At 39.9% G+C, this 20,375-nt stretch overlaps 1 protein-coding gene across 1 annotated transcript; it reads left to right on the top strand.

Moving 5' to 3' along the window:
• Positions 1 to 1,981: 1,981 nt before the first annotated feature.
• Positions 1,982 to 8,110, top strand: GHSR (growth hormone secretagogue receptor). The gene is made up of 2 exons (XM_074298197.1): positions 1,982 to 2,873; positions 7,272 to 8,110. Exons 1-2 carry the CDS (start codon positions 2,090 to 2,092, stop codon positions 7,574 to 7,576), a joined length of 1,089 nt encoding a protein of 362 aa, XP_074154298.1. The 5' UTR covers positions 1,982 to 2,089; the 3' UTR covers positions 7,577 to 8,110.
• The last annotated feature ends 12,265 nt before the right edge of the window (positions 8,111 to 20,375 follow it).

The raw sequence follows: 20,375 nt of genomic DNA, 5'->3' as shown, positions 1-20,375 counted from the left end.
CAAAGATAGTGGAGAGGTTTGCCATTTCCTTCTCCACTGAATTAAGGCAGAGATTAAGTGTCTTTCCAAAGGTCACACAGCTAGTAAGTAAGTGTCTGAGGTCAGGTTTGAACTGAGGTCTCCCTGACTTCAGGTTCAGCACTCTACATCCCTACTATGCCACCACATCAGCTCTTTGCCTTTTGTCTAATGATGATTTGATAGAACTAAGCTGGCTGAGAATGAAAACTCATTTCAACATCCCATGACCCTCCCTCATTAGCCTCCTACTCCAAAGGAGCCCCAATTTGTGGGGTTCTAGACTCAGCCAAGTATGAACTTTTAAAAAAGATAGGAAATTGTTCGTCTGACCTCCTCTTTCTACTGGAAGAAATGCTTAGACCCCCTCTCATGTCCTGGAGCTTCCTCGGGCACCAGTCTTACTCTTTGGATTTTTCTTTTCAGGGCGTCATGCTTCCACACTGAGATGACAACCTATCCTTTAATTTATTATACAGTTTTATTGGCTTCCAAATCTTGCCCCCTGTGCATCAACCATAGTTCTCCAGCACTTTTCCTCCCTTCATTTTACTGATAGAAACTGAGTCTTAAAAGTTAAATGGCTTGCTTAGTGTAGAAGAGATTGAATCAGGATTCAAATTAAGATTTTCCAAGTGAAATTCATTGCACTTCCTTGGACTTTACTATTACCTCCTTCTAGCTCTCCCTTCTGTCCCCTCAATCTTGGACCTTTCTTTGCCAAAACTTTTCCTTTATAGCATCTGTACAAGTGCAATCAGCCAGCTTGTGCTTTAAAAGACTTAGTTCCAGAGTTCCCTTCCTATTCACTCAGAAGTTCTTGCCAAGGACCTTAGCAAAGACCTTAGGATCTAGGTTGATTGAAAAGACTCCTGGACCCTGAAGATCTGGGTTCAACTCTTGGTTTTGTAGCTCACTGGACGACTGACCCTGGACAAGCTTAGTGATCTCTGGACCTGACTTCTCAGTTCAATAAAATGGAGAGGAGCTGAGAATCTCCCAGGTCTCACAGGTCCCTATCAGTTACAACTAGAAGGGTCTTTAGGGATCATGGGGAAACAGAGTTCCAGACAGTTTCTTCTAAAGACTTGCTTGTAATCTTTAACCTCACTTTTTCCAATCTAAGGGAGTGATGTGGACCCTTGTTAGCAGTAAGGCTATAACCTATTCCACATCACCTTGGTCCCCGGTGCCTGGGAGCCACCCACAAGAGTCACCCACCCAGGGCTCTTTGGAACACACACAGACTGGGACGGAGCTTGCTGGGGAGCTGGACTAGGAAGCCTCTTTGGGCAGCTGCAGGCACACATCCACGATGTCTTCTCCCTTCTAAGCGGATGGAACCTGGACCCACAGCTCCTTCCCCCTGGTAACCAGAATGAAGAGCTACATCCCAGCAGGGGACAGCAGAGAGGGAGGAGCCAGGGGAGGAGAGTGCAGCAGTGACTAGGGTGACTACTGCCAGGCTGAGGGGGCTGCTGCTCCCTGGGACAAGACACCAGAGCTTGCTCTTCTGTCCTCTCCTCCCCTCTTCCTCCTCTCTCTCTCTTTTTCTTATCTCTTTATCCCTTTGCCAGCTCTCTCTTCCCCTCACTCTGTGCTGTCTTCCACTTTCTGTGTCTCTCTGTCTCTCTGGGTTTCTCTATCTGTCTGTCTCTGTCTCTTTCTCCCCCTCCCTTCACACACACACACACACACACACACACACACACACACACACACACACACACTCACACACACACATTTTTCTTTCTATTCCCTCCCCCCTCACTTGGAGCCTGCCTCACTCAGCAGCCTTTTGAAGTCACCCCAGCCCCCCCTCCTCGCCCCGCAGGCGCGCAGTGATTCCCTCCCTGCTTTGGCTCCCGACGCCGGGCGGGACGCCCAGCAGCATCTCACCTAGTGCGGAGCATCATCTCCCGCCCGGCCCCCGAGCATCATCTCCCGCCCGGCCCCCGAGCATCATCTCCCGCCCGGCCCCCGAGCATCATCTCCCGCCCGGCCCCCGAGCATCATCTCCCGCCCGGCCCCGCGAGCATCTCTGGGAAGAACCGTCCGGCAGGCAGCGGGGATGTGGAACGAGACGCCGAGCCAGGCGAGCGAGTCCAACTTGAGCCTGGACTACCCCGACGAAGCTCTCAACGGCTCGCGGACGGACCAGCTGCCCCCCTTCCCCGGCGCCCTGCTCACCGGGGTCACGGTCACCTGCGTGGCCCTCTTCTTCATCGGCATCTCGGGCAACCTGATGACCATGCTGGTGGTGTCCCGGTTCCGGGACATGCGGACCACCACCAACCTCTACCTGTCCAGCATGGCGCTGTCCGACCTGCTGATCTTCCTGTGCATGCCCCTGGACCTGTTCCGCCTGTGGCAGTACCGGCCCTGGAACTTGGGCGACTTTCTCTGCAAACTCTTCCAGTTCATCAGCGAGAGCTGCACCTACTCCACCATCCTCAACATCACGGCGCTCAGCATCGAGAGGTACTTCGCCATCTGCTTCCCCCTCAGGGCCAAGGTGGTCATCACCAAGGGCAAGGTGAAGCTCATCATCCTGGTCATCTGGGCCGTGGCCTTCTTCAGCGCCGGCCCCATCTTCGTGCTGGTGGGCGTGGAGCACGAGAACGGGACCGACCCGCTGGACACCAACGAGTGCCGGCCCACCGAGTTCGCCATCCGCTCCGGGATGCTCACCATCATGGTCTGGATCTCCAGCATCTTCTTCTTCCTGCCCGTCTTCTGCCTCACCGTGCTTTACAGCCTCATCGGGAGAAAGCTGTGGAGGAGGAAGAGGGAGGACGTGGGGCTGAGCGCTTCTATCCGGGATAACAACCACAAGCAAACTGTCAAAATGTTAGGTATGGCCTTTTTACTTCTCTCCCTCCCCAGCTCTGCCTCTGGCTCTCTCGGTCTCTATCGCTTTATCTCTCTCTGTCTCTGTCTCTCCCTCTCTTCTTCCCTCTCTCTCTGTTTCTGTCCCTGTCTCTCTCTCCCTCCCACTTCCTCCTCTCTCTTGTCTCTCTCTGTCTCTGTCTCTCCCTCTCTCCCTTCCTCCCTATCTTTCCCCCCTCCCTTTCTCCCTCCCTTTCTCCCTCCCTTTCTCCCTCTCCTTCTCCCTATCTCTCTCTGTCTCTGTCTCTCTCTCACTCCCACTTCTTCCTTCTCTCTCTCTCTCTCTCTCTCTCTCTCTCTCTCTCTCTCTCTCTCTCTCTCTCTCTCTCTCTCTCTCTCTCTCTGTCTCTCTCTGTCTCTCTCTGTCTCTCTCTCTCTTCTTCCTCCTCTCTTTCTGTCTCTGTCTCTCTCTCACTCCCACTTCTTTCTCCTCTCTCTGTCTCTCTCTCTGTCTCTGTCTCTCTCTCTCTTCTTCCTCCTCTCTCTGTCTCTGTCTCACTCCCACTTCTTCCTCCTCTCTCTGTCTCTGTCTCTCTCCATCCCTCTCTTCCTCCTTTCTCTGTCTCTCTCTGTCTCTGTCTCTCTCACTCCCACTTCTTCCTCCTCTCTCTGTCTCTCTCTGTCTCTGTCTCTCTCTCTCACTCCCACTTCTTCCTCCTCTCTCTGTCTCTCTCTGTCTCTGTCTCTCTCTCTCACTCCCACTTCTTCCTCCTCTCTCTGTCTCTCTCTGTCTCTCTCTTTCTCACTCCCACTTCTTCCTTCTCTCTTGTCTTTCTCTGTCTCTGTCTCTCAATCTCCCTTCCTCCCTCTCTTTCCTCCTCCCTGTCTCTGTTTCTCTTTCCCTTCCTCCCTCTCTCTCTCCTCATTCTTTCTCTCCTTCCTTCTCTCTCAGTTTCTCTCTTTCTTTCTCCCCTCCATTTCTCTCTCCCTCTCTGTCTCTCCCTTTCTTCTTCCCTCCTTCCATCTCTCTCTCCCTCCTTTCCTTTCTCTCCCTTTTTCTATGTCTCTGCCACTCTCTCTTTCTTTTCTGCCCCTCAATTCCCCTCTTTCTATATTTCCTTTCACTTTCTTGCTTTATCTCTCCTTTTCTTTATCATCTTTCTCTTTCTCTCTTTATTCTTTTTGCCTCCATTTCCTCTCTCTCCTTTCTCATCTACTCCAACTCTCTCTATTCTCATCTTTTCCTCTTTTTCTGCCTCTATAGCTTTCTCTCTCCCTTCCCTTCTTCTCCTTCAAAAAATTATTTAGAAGCATCATCCCTCTCCATGAATCTCAAATATCAAATGTTATGTCTGCATTTCCTCAGGAGAGAAAACCTAGAAATTAAGTTTGCTTTGAAACCAACATATGTCATAGAGCAGCATATTATTGTGTTTATGTTCAGGGGAAAATGAAACCATTTCCTCAGTTCTTCTCCTATTCTTTCATTTGCAGGTAACATTAAATTTAGGAAATATATATTCTTAAGCACACTCTAGCAAAGAGTTGAGTTCTAAGTTGGTACATAGGCAACATTAGTTTGAACAATCCAAGTAGACAGTCAAAACAAAAAAATCAAATTTTTGTTTCTATGTCAATTTCCTCTCTCTTGAATTATTTCAATCATAGCAACAATTTTGTTTCACTTGACTGCTGGGCAGACAACCCAAATGTCAACTGTAGACTTTTCCCTACTTGATAAAGTTTTTCCATCTTTCCATACCTTCTGCAACTGCTCAGTTATTAGGAAGAAAATGTTCCCAGTTTGATCAGATAATAAAACTTATGTGAAGGAACCAATATAAACAATTGTTCCTTCCCAAAAAATTCTTCAGTAAATAACCCTTAGGTTCATTGAGAAGTAAGACTTAGTATATTTTAGTTTAAAGTCCTCACTTTAGGTAATCTTATAAGCAGTCGTATATTCTTCATAAATATCTCCACAGCCATTTTTTGGTATCAAATTAGAATCCAGCACTATGCATACAAATTCAGAAATGTCTTCAAATCCACATTTTATCTGCAATTTAACTTCAAAAAGTTGTATTCTCAAGTCTATCAGAAAATGGAATTTGCCTATCTAAATAGAATGGTAAATATTTTTTTAATTTATGGAATAAAACAAACATTTCCATACCATAATATAAAAAAGTGATTGCATATAAATGATAAATCTTAGCATCCTGGGAAATATCAATATTCACCCTTTGAATGTTTAGTACCATTTGGAGCAGAATAAACAAGGATTTCATATTTATAATTTTAAGGATTTCTGAACAAGACTCAGTAAGAGTCCAAAAGACAGAGCTTTCAATCCTACCTCAGAGATGCATTGGGCTGTGTGACTCTAGCCAATTCACTCAGCCACTCAAGTGCTCTAGGCAACTTTTTAAGATTATAAATTGCAGAGAATGTATCACTTTGAATGTTAGAAGGAGCTTCTTTTCCTCAGAATTTACTTTATGAATGGAATGCAAGTTCAAGATCCTTTGTCATTTTCTAATTTTAAAAATTCTGGATTATTGGATGTCAAAGGAATGAAGTTAATCTCCAAGCATGTCCAAGATTTTCATCATCTAGACTAGAGTTTCTCAAAAGGTGATCTATAGACCACTGACTGACTTCACTGCATTCATAATAGAGCAAAGTCTTTGGTTGTTGTTTCTGAAATTAGTCATTTCAGTGGAAAGAGGCTGTGTCTGAATCATTCAGCTTAGCCACCTATGGGACTCTAGGCAAATCATTCCCTCTTACTAGAAATCAGTTTCCTCTTCTATAAATTGGAAGTCTTCTAATCCTAACAGTCTACTAATCCTAACTGCATTTATTAAATTTCAACAACAACAACAACTAATAAATATTAATAAAAATAATCATTGTCTCATTAGTGTGTCAACAAAAGCAAACCCATTTCTCCAGAATTCAGGAAAGCTCACTCCCACCTTGGTGAATAGAAATGGGTTCAGGTGATCCAGGAATATTTGCCTCACCAAAGTAGCCAAAGTAACAAAGGTTTGAAAGCTTCTTTTCTACACAGAATTTTTCCATTTGGCTTTTCCTGAGGTTAGAAAATTCTTTTTAACTTGTCTAGAAGTGGATATCTCAATGTAATGAATTTAAAAAATAAGCTGTTGACATTTTTTTCAGGGATATTCACTATTAAAATAATTTTTCTACTTAATCATTGCCTCTCCCTCCCTATTTAACATGGATCATATTTTATTGATTATCAATTAATTAACAAATAGTAATTAACTACCTTTCTATGTGCCAGGCACTGTCCTAGGTGCTGGAAACACAGAACAAAGAATGAAATTATTCCTTCTTGCAAGGTGCTTTTATTCTGGTAGAGGAGACAAGATGTGGGACAAGAAGTAGATATATAAATATTTAGAGAATAGATACAAATAAATTAAAAAGCTATTAAATACAAAATAGTTTCATGCAGAAGATTTTGGAAGGACACAGTATTAGTCGTGTCTAAATACAACAAAAACTGAATTTTCAAAAATGAATTTCTTAGTCATTTCCCAGAAACATCCAATTAACTTAATAATATAATAAAAACATTTGATATTGATGCAGTGGTGGAAAAACATTTTGATTTTGAATAGTTATTTAGATTTGGAAGGAAAAGACATGAGTTTGAATTTTGATCCATTTATTGCTTGTGGGACTTTGGACAAGGCATCTGATATTTCTGGGCTTCAGATTCTCTGTATGTAGATGAGAAGATTAGACTCAGTGACTTTTAAGGTCCTTCCAGTTTCAATCTAGATAGTACTTTGATGTTTGCAAAGCTTTTCACAAACATTATTTCATTTGAATGTCACAATAACCCCATGAGGTATACTTCAGGTATTCATTATCCCCATTTTACCAGTAAGGAAACTGAGACTTAAGTGACTTATTCATGGCCATGCAGCTCATGATTGTCAGAAGATTCTAATCCTCCTTTGTGTGACCTTAGACAAGTGTCTTGAAGCTTCCTGAGCCTCAGTTTCTTCAGCTGTAAAATCATGACCTTTGAGGGACTTTCTAGCTATAAAAATATCATCCCATGAAATGGGATTTGAGCCTTGGTCTTTCTGATTCTCAGTTCATCATGTTATTGGTACACCTAGCTACCTCTCTGGTGAACTAGTGTTATTCTGATGGGTCACCTTGGTCCAAATAGATAGATTAGTTATGTATTTAGAAATAGCTCTCATTAAACCCCAGGAAAGGGAAATGGGGAAAAACAACATTTGGCCCTTTGTCTGAGATGAATCACACTCTCCTGCCACAAAAGCTTTCAAAGGAAATGGATTTTTTTTTTTAAGCAGAACATGATTCAAGACAACATTGCCTGATCTCATACCAAGTTTCTCTGATTTTTCCTTTAGCCATGGTGGTGTTCGCTTTTGTCCTCTGTTGGCTGCCATTTCATGTGGGACGCTACTTATTCTCCAAATCCTTCGAACCCGGCTCTGTGGAGATTGCGATGATTAGCCAGTATTGCAACTTGTTCTCCTTTGTCCTCTTCTATCTTAGTGCAGCCATCAACCCCATCCTTTACAACATCATGTCCAAGAAATACCGTGTGGCTGTCTTCAGGCTCTGGGGGCTTGGCCAATTCTCCCAGAGGAAGTTGTCCACTATAAAAGATGACAGTTCTCGGGGGTGGACAGAATTGAGTATCAATACATGATCAAAATAAATTCATGAGCAAAACAGTCATAAGTCTGATACGAAAGCCATAATGCAATAGATCTTGATGCGATGTTCAAAGATAGGTTTGGAAATAGGTAGGGAACTATCCTGGAAGAGTTGTTCTTTTGCCATCTAGGATTCCTGGGGATAGGGAAAAGACTAGGGGAAAAAATAAGGATTTTGTTGCATGGAAAATTTGGCTTGATTGAATCACTTATCAGGGCTCTTGTTTAACATTTCTGTTGTGTTCACTACATGTGATTTTCTATTCACACATTGGTGTCGAACCAGAGAAAGGAGAAGGGATCTTTGGAATGGGTTGGATCAAAGAAAAGCTTTCACATTACTTTGTTTTGGGTTGCTGAATGTGAAATTAGATGTGCTTATTTTTACAATGATGAAGAATATTTAGTGAAAAGAAACATTGCTAATAAATATAAATATGGAAGGTATTCAAAAACAATCATCTCTATGTAGTCCTGAATATATGGAAAATAAAAATTTTATCTTGGCTAAAATGCCTTATAATCAACATTTTATGGAGCCATTGTTCATTACATAGCCAGAATACTGTGATCTTAAAATTAGTGATGAATTTTGAGCATCATTTCCTCAGTGTCATTTTTTTTAGATAACTATTCTTACATGAAAGAAAAGATTCTATAAGTATTTAAGATACTTTATTGTTTTCATGGTATTTGATTATTTGTCCTATACTTGATCAACAAAACTGGAAAGCATTCTCAAAAGCCTTATTCAGCTTAACAATCAAACAGAGGCTGTGGATGAGGTTTGTATGTGGAGACCCATAATGCTCCTCAATGAAAACAAGAGTTAGGATGCTTCTGATGAAATTGATCTAGTGTAAATTCACAAGTGACTTATGCCACAAAGATAGAAATTTCATGTAATCATGGAAGACTTTTTTTATTTGAATAACACAAAAATCATTAAATTCTAATAATTATTGATTCAGACTTTTGTCAGCTAGTCTCTATTGGTCTCAGAATGTATGTATGTATGTATATATATATACATACATACATATATATATATACATACATATATATATATATATATATATATATATATATATGTATGTATGTATATATATATATGTATGTATGTATATATATATATATATATATATATTCCATGTTGCTTTGTTACTTTCTACCTATGTGATCTTGAACAAGTCACTTGGCTTCAGTTTTCTCATCTGTATTATGATGGACATAGACCAGATGATAGTTGAGGTCAGCTTGAAATCTGTGGCCTTGTGTTTGTATCCCACTATTTCTATCTTTTGACAGCCAACAAAATGTATCATATCTGTAGCAAATTTAAATGGATTTCTATTTCCCTTTTCTATGTACATCTGGGTACATTTTCAAATGTCCCAACTCTACTTTTACACCCATATTGTATACATTGTGTATTGGTCAGTCAAAAAATAATTTCCCCTAATCCTGAATGAATGAACAGAAAAAAAGTCTTGAAACCAAGAAAATCTGTGGTCCTATCACTTCTGACACATGTTGACTTTGTAAACCTCAGCAAACTACTTAACTTTTCAGTGCTCTGGGCTTCTAACTTTATAGAAGACTATAAATTGCAGAGATCATGCCAACCTACAATAGTAAAGGGAATTTTTTCAACTGGGAGTTTCCTATTTCAATGAAACCACTGGTATCACTATCCCTATTCTCAAACCTGTATGATATTTAGACATTTTGTGCAGTTTGTTCCTTGGATCATTGTATCTGTTACTTTGATAGAATTGGCAGATTAGTTCCATAGGGGTGATCTCTCTTCTCACTGAAATGACAGATTGTTTCATTTAATTTGCCAGATTAACTGGATGCTTTGGTATTATATAAATATACCATGAAAATTACATCTTTGTGGAGAATGTTTTAAAAGTCCAATATAGAATTAGAAAGGAATCATCGGTTAGATGATCATTATTTTAAATTCATACCTTTAGCATATTGAATACTTAGTTAATTCCTGGGAGTCCATTAGTCCCTTTAGAACAGTATTTCTTTACCTAAGACCTGTGAACTTTAAAAATGTGTATTTTGCTATAATTGATTTCCTTTATAAACCTATGTGTTTTATCATATGCATTTAAAAGCATGATCCTGAGTCCAAAGACTGGAGCTATGTATACAAGGATGGTCAAAGGTGTTCATGTTACAAAAAGGTGAAGAACCCCTACTTTAAGAAGGCATAACAAGTTCTTAAGCCAGCTGGAGTCTTGTGTGTCATGTACCATCCTTGTGGTTTGAAGAATAGCCTTCTAACGTATGTGGGAGGGATCTACAAAGACAAATAAACTCTATATTTTCACAAAGATTCCAACAATTCATGATTTGGAATACAACAAATCTCTCCTTCATTGCTTTATTGAACTTAAAGGATTTTTAAAATAACTGGCCACCTGGTTGAAGTTTAATGGTTTGGACATGTATTTTGTCCTATATCTTCTCAGAGTGCATTCTGTGTATGTAGTGTACATACCTGCCCTCTTTGACTTTCACGGGACTTACTTGTTTACACAGTAAGAGTACTGAATTCGACAGAGATGGTGTTTCATTAGCTGGTAACAGGTAAAGTTATTTTAGAGGAAGCTACCACTGATTTTGGCTGATAACATGGACTCTTTTGGGACTTCTGGTTGGGTTTTTATTTCCTTTTTTAAGTTGTCTTGTAGTTTCTATCAAACCCAAGTGTAAAGAAACATTCCAGGAAAGAATGAATTTACTTTGGGGAAAAATGTTTAGAGTGTATAAAGCTGTTAAAGTAAAAAAAATTAGCTACTGTATTTTCAAACATGAAAAGTCTGTAATCAAAAAAATTATCCATAAATCCCACTCTGTTGGATGTCGTGTCCATATAGCTCATTACTCTGAAATTTTCTTGTTATTAATATCACTCAAAGAAAGCTCAAAATAGAGGCATAATTCACACTAGATTTATACAGATACATAATGAGTTGATCCTGTCTACAAATCTGGGTATAAACATGACCTTCCAATGATCAAATACAGAAAGACATATTGATTTGCTTTATACATGTATCTGTATTTCATCTTTGTTTGGTTAGCCTAAGGCTGAGTTTATTGAATCATCTGAGAAAAAACTCAGAATTTTGGTATTGGAAGGGACTGCAGGGACTATCTGCTAAACACAGTGCCTGGCAGATAGTAGGTTCAACCCCCCCCCCCAACAGAATCCCTACATACTCAATAAGAGGCTATCCAAACTCTCCTTAAAGATTTCCATTCATGGAGAATCCATTGTCTTCTGAGATTATCTATTCCATTTTGAGACAACTGTAATCTGTCCTGATGTCAAGATCAAATTTTGATTTTCGTAATTTTTACTTATTTCTGTTGGTTTATAACTTGGAAGCCAAATAGAAAAAAAATTCATCTCTGTTAACCATTGAAACTATAAAAATAGTTGAAGACAATTATGATGATCCCCCTGAATTTTCTCTTCTATTTACTAATAAATCCTCAGAGTCTTTAGCTGACTCTCATATAGGATGGATTTAATGTCCACCACCATTCTGGTTACTTTCCTCTGGATGGTCTCCAGTTTAGTCCTCAGTGATGGTGCCCAGAACTAGGCCCAATACTCCAGCTGTGATCTAGCCAGGATCAGCTATGAAAAGACTCCTTATTGCTGGAGTTCATGAATTGGCTTTTTGGACTATTGAGCGCTGAACTTGGGGCCACTAAAAGAATGATCAGAATGGCAGCTTTCACTAACTGATGAATTATGTAAGTTCCTACAGGATGACCTCTGAAAGTGGTCATTGTGTATCACTCATATTAAAGAACAGGGAGATTTTCTTGCCTCTCAGGTGACTAGAGTTTGAGGCAATAGGGATGAGTAAAGAGGCAAGAAATGGTCCAGAAGACTCAGTGAATAGCATTTTTTTTCTTCTGTTAGAAGGTGGAAGTGAGGAAACCAGGTGGTCAAAGACCTCGGACCTCATGATGCCTCTAAACTTCTGAGATTTTTGTCCAGATTGGTGAAGGGAAAAAAGACTTTCTCTGAAATTCTCTTGGGTTCTAGTCTCTGGCTCTGAGAGCTTAGTGAACTGCCTAACTTCTATGAGTCCCAGTTTCCTTATCTGTAAAGTCAAGTGCTGGGTCAAGATATCCTTTTGTCATGGTGGTTGTTGTTGTGGGCCCTTTTGGACATTGTCTGGTGAAGTCTATTGGATTCCTCCTCAGAATAATGTTTCTAAATGCATAAAATAAAATTCATATAATTGCAAAGGAAACCAATTACATTGAAGTGAAGTCATCAAATTTTTTTTGGAAAACAAGTTTGCAGACCCCAGGTTAAGAATACTTGGATTAGATGAGCTCCAAGATGCCTTTCAACCTCCTGTCTCTACCATGATGCCTTCTCCTGAGACATCAGAGAGATAACTAAAAAATCTTTTCCAGATTATTTTCAATTTATCCATTCCCTATAAAGCAATATGGCACCTTTGAAGCATAACTACCCCCCCCCATTAAATCTAAAAGTCTATTAGTCAATACATTCAATTGATCATTAAACATTTATTAACCCCTACTATGTGCCAGGCATTCTGCTAGGTAGAAAGAAAAGATAAAATGAAAGAGCTCTTGCCTTCAGGGAGCTTACATTTTATCAGAGGAGATAAGATGTACACAAATATGTATATGTGTATATGTGTGTGTGCGCGTGTGTAATTATAAGAATATTCTGTATAAATGCCTATTATAATTTCTATTAGAAGACATCATCCTATCCCTTCTCCAGAAGTCAGTGAGTAAAAATATTTAGGGAAAAAAATACTGATCTGGACAGGGTAGCAAATGCCCATAATTCCAGTCAGCAGGGATGTTGGAACTCTTTGAGTTGGGAACTCTGAGCTGTGAGCATGGCAGGTGAGGTTGATTGGGTATTCAAAAGAAATCAAAGGAAGAAGAAGGGGAGAGAGAATGGGGATGGTGAGGAAGGGGAAGGGATTCCCACATGGGGAAAGGAGAGGGGAGAAGAGGGGAAAAGATAATGAAGGGAAGGGAAAGGAGATGGGAGGGAAGGTAAAGGACTGGGGAGGGGAGGGAAAGGGAGGGAAAAGAAAATCTAGCAGATATATCTGGTTTAAAAAGCAGAAACATATACATATATATGTATTTGTTTCTGAAATATATACTATATGTACTATATATAGTTGTGTATATGTATATATATACATATATGTGTGTGTATAAACACACAGAGATATACACTATGTACTATTTGAATTACTTGTTTTCCTGGACTCTTACCAATATGGATTTTCATTGCTTTGTGTGTCTCCTCTACTCTGTTCTTACAGTGTCCAACGTGTGGTGTGCCTTGTAACTTTGTGCCTAGGATGTGGTTGAAGTCCTTTTGTGCTTAATAGACCATAAATCCATGACCACAAATGTGCTCAAGGAATACATGACTTAATGGGTCTTTCCATTTTGTTATTTATGTAAATGCTGCAAACTAGGTCACAGAACCTGTCCTGTTAAAACAGACACGAACTTTCCCCTTGTTTTCTGTCTCCTGTCCTCTGTCCTCCTTCTGGCAGATAATTCTTCAATAAACATCTGCAAACAGAGATCCAGTTTATGGCTCATTTAATCCATTCATTGCTCTTAACTCTGGATCTGGGAGACTTCCCACCGACCCAGTTTCTGGTGTAATTTTGAAACCTGTGTCACACTGTGGTGTAGAATTGGGGAACACTAGTTCTCCTTTTCCTGAAGTCTCATGTTAAATAAAGAGTTTTAAATTTCTGTAGATGGTAGACATCATGGTCATGGAACGAGTTTGGGAAGTCCATTTTGTGGAGTGTGCTGATTCCTGGGCTCTGCCAGAAGTGAGTCCTCCTTCTGATCTCTTGTGTCATTCATATCTAATTATTAGCATCGATATTGTTAGATTACACATGATTCTCTGCCTCACACCCTAAATTCTAGGAGCAATTCACCAACTTGGTCTCAAGGTGCCATGGTGGAAAGACAACCTAATCTGTCCTCAGAGGACATTGTACTCAATAGCTATGTGATTTTTATCAATTATCTCTCTGTCTTCCCCAGGCTTCAGTTCACCTATTTTTAAAAGGAGGGAATTGAACTAGATATTGTCCAAGGATCCTTATAATTCAAAATCTTTAAGCCTATGATCTCTATAACTCAGTTTCTTCATCTGTAACATGAAATAGTCTAAAATAAATTTAGACTGAATAGATTCTGAGATTTTCAACCCCAAGTTTATGCTCCTATCATCAACCAGCATTTATTAAGTATGAGTTATGTGCCACACACACACACACACACACACACACACACATATATATATATATATATATATATATACACATAGGCAAAGTATACAATGATTAGAGTGTTGAGTCTGGAGTCAGGAAGATCTGATTTCAAATCTGGTTTCAGATGCTTACTAGCCTTGTGACCCTGCACAAGTGCTGCATAAGTGCTGGAGATACAAAGACTTTTTTGAAGTTACTTTCCTTTAAGGAATAGACCTTCAGAGAGAGAAAAAAACATATATTAAAATAGATACAAATAAGATCCATGTCAGAAGGTAGTTTTTAAATTTGTAAATCTAAAAGGAACTTGGAGATCCTGGAATCCAACTCCATGGCCATCTATAGGAATTTTAAACTCTTTATTTAACATTAAACGTTTAATCTTGCCTAATGTAAAACAGATAGCAAGTCTTCTTGACTTCAAATCAAGGACTCTACCCTTTCGTGATGTCTTGGGGACTCCTTGGATAGGAAAAGGTTGGGTGACCCTTCACAAATCACTTAACACTAGTACTTTCCTAGGCATCTAATTCTCAGTCAGCTGCAGAGAAGTGATTAAATTGAATTTCTAGGAATTGTAGGAACTCATCTAGAGTTCCCTGTGTCAGTGTCAACTTAGGTCCAGTCATAGGTTCCTTTGCCACATACAAGATACATCCAATCTACACAGAATGGAACTTCAGGGAGAAAGGAACTTCAGAGAGTGGCTGGGGCCCCCAAGGTCCCAAGAATCTTCATCATTTTCTGTCTCTGTACCTGTGTTCAAGTAAGTAAGGCCTGGAGGACTTTCCCGTGGCCATACAGTAGTAGTATCAGAGGTAGAATCAAATCATGGCTCCTATTTCATACCTCTGTAGAAAAAGATGTTTCCTAAACTTAGGATTTATATCCACGAATGACCATGAACACATTGGCAATAATTACACTGTAATAATAATCCTCATGTATATTTCTGTACCATTTTCAGACAGATAAAAACCATGCAACCAAGTGATGCAATGGTTGGAGTGTTGAGTCTGGAGTCAGGAAAATCTGATTTCAAATCTGGTCTCAAATGCTTACAAGCCTTGTGACCCTGCACAAGTCATTTAACCTCAGTTTCCTCATCTGCCAAATGAGGTGGAGAAAGAAATGGCAAATCACTGTAGTATCTTTGCCAAGAAAATACCAAATGGGATCATGAAGACTGAGACATGGTGAAAATAACTCAACAATAACAACAGTATGTATTACTTCATTTTCTCTGTGATATAGAAGCTATCACCCCCCTTTTAGAGTTGGGGAAACCAAGGCTGAGAGAAAATAAGCAACTTACGCAATTAGTGTCAGTCATCAGGCATGATGACAGTAGGCGATTGGGTATAATACAGGATTAGGAATCAAGAACACATGTACTCAGGAAATACTTTTTCTTTTTTTTTTTTCCTTTCAAATGTTTTTTCCCCTTAATAGTATTTTATTTTTCCAAATATATGTAAAGACAGTTCTCATCATTGATTTTAAGACCGTGTTCCAATTTGCTTCCCTTCCTACCTTATCTCTTCTCTTTCCCATGTTTGTTGGACCTTCTATTTGCTGTGATTTTGATTAACCTCCATCTGCCTCAATTTCTTCACCTGAAAAATGAGGATAATGATAGTACTTTCTTCTCCAAATAGCCTACTAGTTGCTTTGAGAGTCAAATGAGTTAATATATGCAAAGCACTTTGCAAACTTTAAAGCATTATATAACTGATGATGATGATGATGATCAGTAGGCTTACTATGTTTCCAGAACCTTTGTAAAAACACTAGCAAGACAAGGAAAGGCACAAATACTGTCCCCATAGTCTAATGGGGATAGCTCCTGTAAATAATTTACTATGGACATACACTATGTAAGCAGATTAGAGAGAAAACAATTTCCAAGGCAAAGCTCTAGCGGCTGGTGGGGGAGGGATGGGAAAGGTGGATTTAAGTTGAGTCTTGAAGGAAACCAGGAGGAAGAGGTGAGGAGGGTAGATATTCCGGACATAATGGAGGATTCAGTGTGAAAGGCAGGATTTAAATTCAGATCCTTATGTCTGTAAGCTCAGCTGGGCTTCTATTTTCACTTATCTGAACAACAGAGAGTGCCAGGCTAAGAAGCAGTCAGTCACTGGATTTCATGATTATAAAATGCTTACTTATATCTTCCTGAAACAACTGTTGGCCAGTGAAATTTTCACGTTGAAACTGATTGCAATGGAACGGACTTCGTGTCTGAAGGCATCACAAATGTCACACACAGATGTGTTTGGCTGGATGACAATGCCAGCTCAACTTTTGTGGAGCATTTCCTAAATTAAAATGGATCAAGACTTCATACTAAATCAGAACCAAAAACAGTACAAAAGAGCAGACAGTGGGTAAATCCTGCGTGTGCTGGGTCATCAGCAATCAGCCATGGGAACAGCATTAAGCAAATGAAGTTTTCTTTGGGTGCTCCCCCCAAACCCTTTCCTTGTGTAACCCTTTGGGTCCTCCTCTTCAAAATGCCCAGGGCTCTGGCTGCTTAGGATCTCAGTCTGTATTCTGCCCCTTCCCTGGCCTCAGCAGAGAGAAGTAGGTTCTCACTTTAGAGAAAGGTTACCACCTCTCTTCCCAGTTATCTCCAAATTATAGGCTCCCAGCTCCCTTTCCAGCTCCCATTTCTGTTTCATCTGCCATCTTCAGAATGTCAGCTCCTGCAGGACCAAGATGTTTTGCATGTATTTGTATTTCCAACACTTAGCCCATTGCCTGGCACAGAATAAGCACTTAAATTTTCTTTCTTTCTATCTATCTATTCATCTTTGTAATCTACCTATCTATCCATCTCTCTCTACTTATCTATCCAACTATTTATTCATCTATGTAATTTGCCTGTCTTTCTATCTTTATCTATCCATCAATCTATCTGTCATCTATGTAATTTATCTATATGTCCATCCATCCATGCATCCATCTATTCATTTATGTAATCTATCTATCCATCTATGTATATATAATCCACATATCCATCCATTCATCTACTCTATCCCATATCATCCATCCATCTTTCTCTCCCATCTAACTTCCCTATCTATTTATCTCTTTACCTATCTTTACCTATCTCTCCATTCTCTGTCTCTCTCTTTCTCTCTCTCTCTCTCTCTCTCTCTCTCTCTCTCTCTCTCTCTCTCTCTCTCTTTCTCTCTCTCTCTCTCTCTCTCTCTCTCTCTCTCTCTCTCTTCCTCTCTCTCTCCTCTCTCTCTCTCTCTCTCTCTCTCTTTCTCTCTCTCTCTCTCTCTCTCTTTCCTCTCTCTCTCTCTCTCTCTCTCTCTCTCTCTCTCTCTCTCTCTCTCTCTTCCTCTCTCTCTCTCTCTCTCTCTCTCTCTCTCTCTCTCTCTCTCTCTCTTTCTCTCTCTCTCTCTCTCTCTCTTTCCTCTCTCTCTCTCTCTCTCTCTCTCTCTCTCTCTCTCTCTCTCTCTCTCTCTCTCTCTCTCTCTCTTCCCTGGAAGCATCCAATGATACAGATGATGATAACCCCATAGAAAAATTTGGAAATATGCTATCTCCCTTTTACTTCCTCCCAGCATCTTCTTTCCCTTCATTATGGAGCAAATATTTTTTTCTACTTCTCTTTTGTATTGTCTTCTAGAGAGGTGCTGTAGTACTGTGGAATGAGCATTGAATTTGGGGCAAGAGGACTTGTGTTCAAATCCCACTTCTGAAACAGTTTTTTTTGACAAATCTCTGGGCCTCAGTTTCTCCCTTTGTAAAATAAAAAGTGCTGGACCAAATGATTCTAAAGTCCCTTTTGCTCCAAGCATTTGGCCTAAAATCATTAAAAATCTGTCCTCTAAAATAGGGGTTCTCAACTTTTCGGTGATATTTGCCCCTTTGGCAGTGTGGTAAAGCAACAGATTTCTCAGAATAATGGTTTGTTGCCCATATGCATAACTGAAAAAAGACAAAGTTTCACTTAGAGTTTACTGGAAATGAAGGTGCAATTTTTTTTCCCCATCTGGACACACCAACATATTGAAATTGACTCACTGCCATATTGGCAAATCTGTGGACCCAAGGTGAATAATTCCTATTCCAGGAAGTCATTTGAATCATATGAGTTATTTACACCTTAGGCATGAATTTCAGTCCTACTTCCATGATTCACACTAGTATGAAAGTGACCCTTGATTCTTGAAGGCTAAGCCAGTAGACTGAGAGCTCCAGCAGGTGCTATCTAAACTGGAAAGTTTCTGAATGTGGGCCTGGTGATAGACTGACAATATGGCTACACTTAGAGAGGAAGATCCCAGGGAGGCTTTTTCAGCCACAACAAGGCTCAGATAACATCCACTCAGTATTAGAGAGTTCACCATTTTCACTGGTGAAGGGTTTCTCTACATCATCATCAACAGTAGAAGCACAGGTCACAGAAATCAGTGAATTTCACTTTCAGTATCATCCATCTCTCTTTTTCACTAAAGTCCTACTCCAATAACCCATGATGAAGGATTATAACCCTTGATAGTTATTGAAGGATCTGCTAGTGAGTTGTATAATAAGTTGACCCCCAGTGATGGAAAACTTAGCGAAAGATAGAGATCTCATCACTACAAGGCTGGGTAACCCACACAAATAAGTTTTGGGCTCCAATAGCTCCTAAAGAATAAGACATAGACATCTAGGGGAGGGGATGGGGGGAAGGAGGAGAAAATTTGGAACAGAAGTTTTGCAAGGGTCAATGTTAAAAATTTACCCATGCATATATTTTATAAATAAAAAAGTATAATAATTTTTAAAAAGGATAAGGCATAGAGGGATTAAGTTGCATTGCTGGAAGCCGTGCCCATATGGATGAAATCATAGACTTTTCAGTGCCTTTTTCAGGGACTTACACAATGTCTTATTATGCACTCACACGACCATTGACCGAGTTCAGACTTCTATAACCTTTTACCTAGACTATTGTGATTGCTTCCTACTTGGTCTTCCTGCTTCCTCTCCTCCCTCTTCCACATCCATGTTCCACATAGTTGCCAAAATATTATTATTATTATATTATTTTTTGCTGAGGCAATTAGGGTTGTGATTTGCCAAGGGTCACACAGCTAGGAAATATTAAGTGTCTGAGGTCAAATTTGAACTCAGGTCCTCTGCCTTCAGGGCTGGTGCTCTCTCTACCCACTGCACCACCTAGCTGCCCCTAAAATGCTTTTTCTATAGTGTAGAACATGTCACCCCACTGCAGTGGCTCCCTCTTCACTCTAGGATCAAATACAACGACCTTTGTCGGGCATTAAAACTCTTTCCACCTAGCCTTTTTCCACCTTTTCTGTTTTCTTTTATTTGACTCCCATCCTCACACTGATTCTTCTGCATCATTGCTCCATCTCTCTTTTTGCCTTTGTCTAGCATGTATACCTTCCTCGCCTCTGCTTTTTGGAGTTCCTGGTTTTTCCCAAGATTCAGATCAAACTCCACCTTCATGATTCCTTTTCTGGTCCTTGTAGTTGCTGTCCATAGTGTCCTATAACCCTCCTATAACCATCCCATTTTCATTTTGTATATATCCTGCCTATGCCTATATATCTGTATGTTTTCCATCCCATTAGGATGTCACTTAGAGGACAGACACCCTTCTGCTTTGGTTTTGGTGATCCCATTGTTTAGCACAGGGTTTGGCCTACAGAGGCATTTAAGACATACTTATTGATTAGCTGTAGCATAAAAATAGGTTTTATGCCTTATTGAAGCCATGTTAAGCATCAGTAATTGAGAGTATCATGCCTGGGGGCCTGAGAAGAATGGGATGAGAAGTTAGAGATGTCCCTCAAAAACCAGAAACTCGGGGAAACATCACCAAATGATGGCTTTTCTTCTTCTTGTTTGTCTTTCATTCTTGAAGATTATCAAGACATCAGGGAGATGAGGTCATGACTCACAAGTGAATTAGTTTTAAGTAAGGGAGAGGTGGGCAAGATCACTTGTTTTACTTTCTTCTTCAGTCATTGGGATCCAGTGGCAAGACCCAGATCAGGCTGACTGGAGGTGGTCCTAGACGTGGTGGGAAATTTTGGCCTTTAAAAGCTAAGGCCTTTCCCAGATCTCAGCTTAAGTGAGAAAATCACTCATAGATCCCTCCATCAAAATTTTTTCTGTTCTACATTCCATTATTTTATCTGTATACAGATATGAAAATCACTCTAGACTTTTTTTGGGAGAGTAGGAGGGGAGAGGAAGGTTCAGACTAATTTTTGTTTTTTTAATTTTTCTTTTTTTCCAGACTAATTTTTAAAATTAATATGGGAACTTATCTCAGTCTTACAGAAATACAGATTAGAAAATCACTCTAGACTTTTTTTGGGAGGAGGATGGGAGAGGAAGGTTCGGACTAAACTTTGCTTTTTAACATTTTTCTTTTTTTCAGACTATTTAAATTTTATTTTTAAAATTAAAG

The sequence above is a fragment of the Sminthopsis crassicaudata genome, chromosome 3, assembly GCF_048593235.1.
Source record: "Sminthopsis crassicaudata isolate SCR6 chromosome 3, ASM4859323v1, whole genome shotgun sequence".
Lineage (NCBI taxonomy): Eukaryota > Metazoa > Chordata > Mammalia > Dasyuromorphia > Dasyuridae > Sminthopsis > Sminthopsis crassicaudata.
Note: the sequence above shows the minus strand (reverse complement) of the source record. Positions and strands in the feature narration are given on the sequence as shown.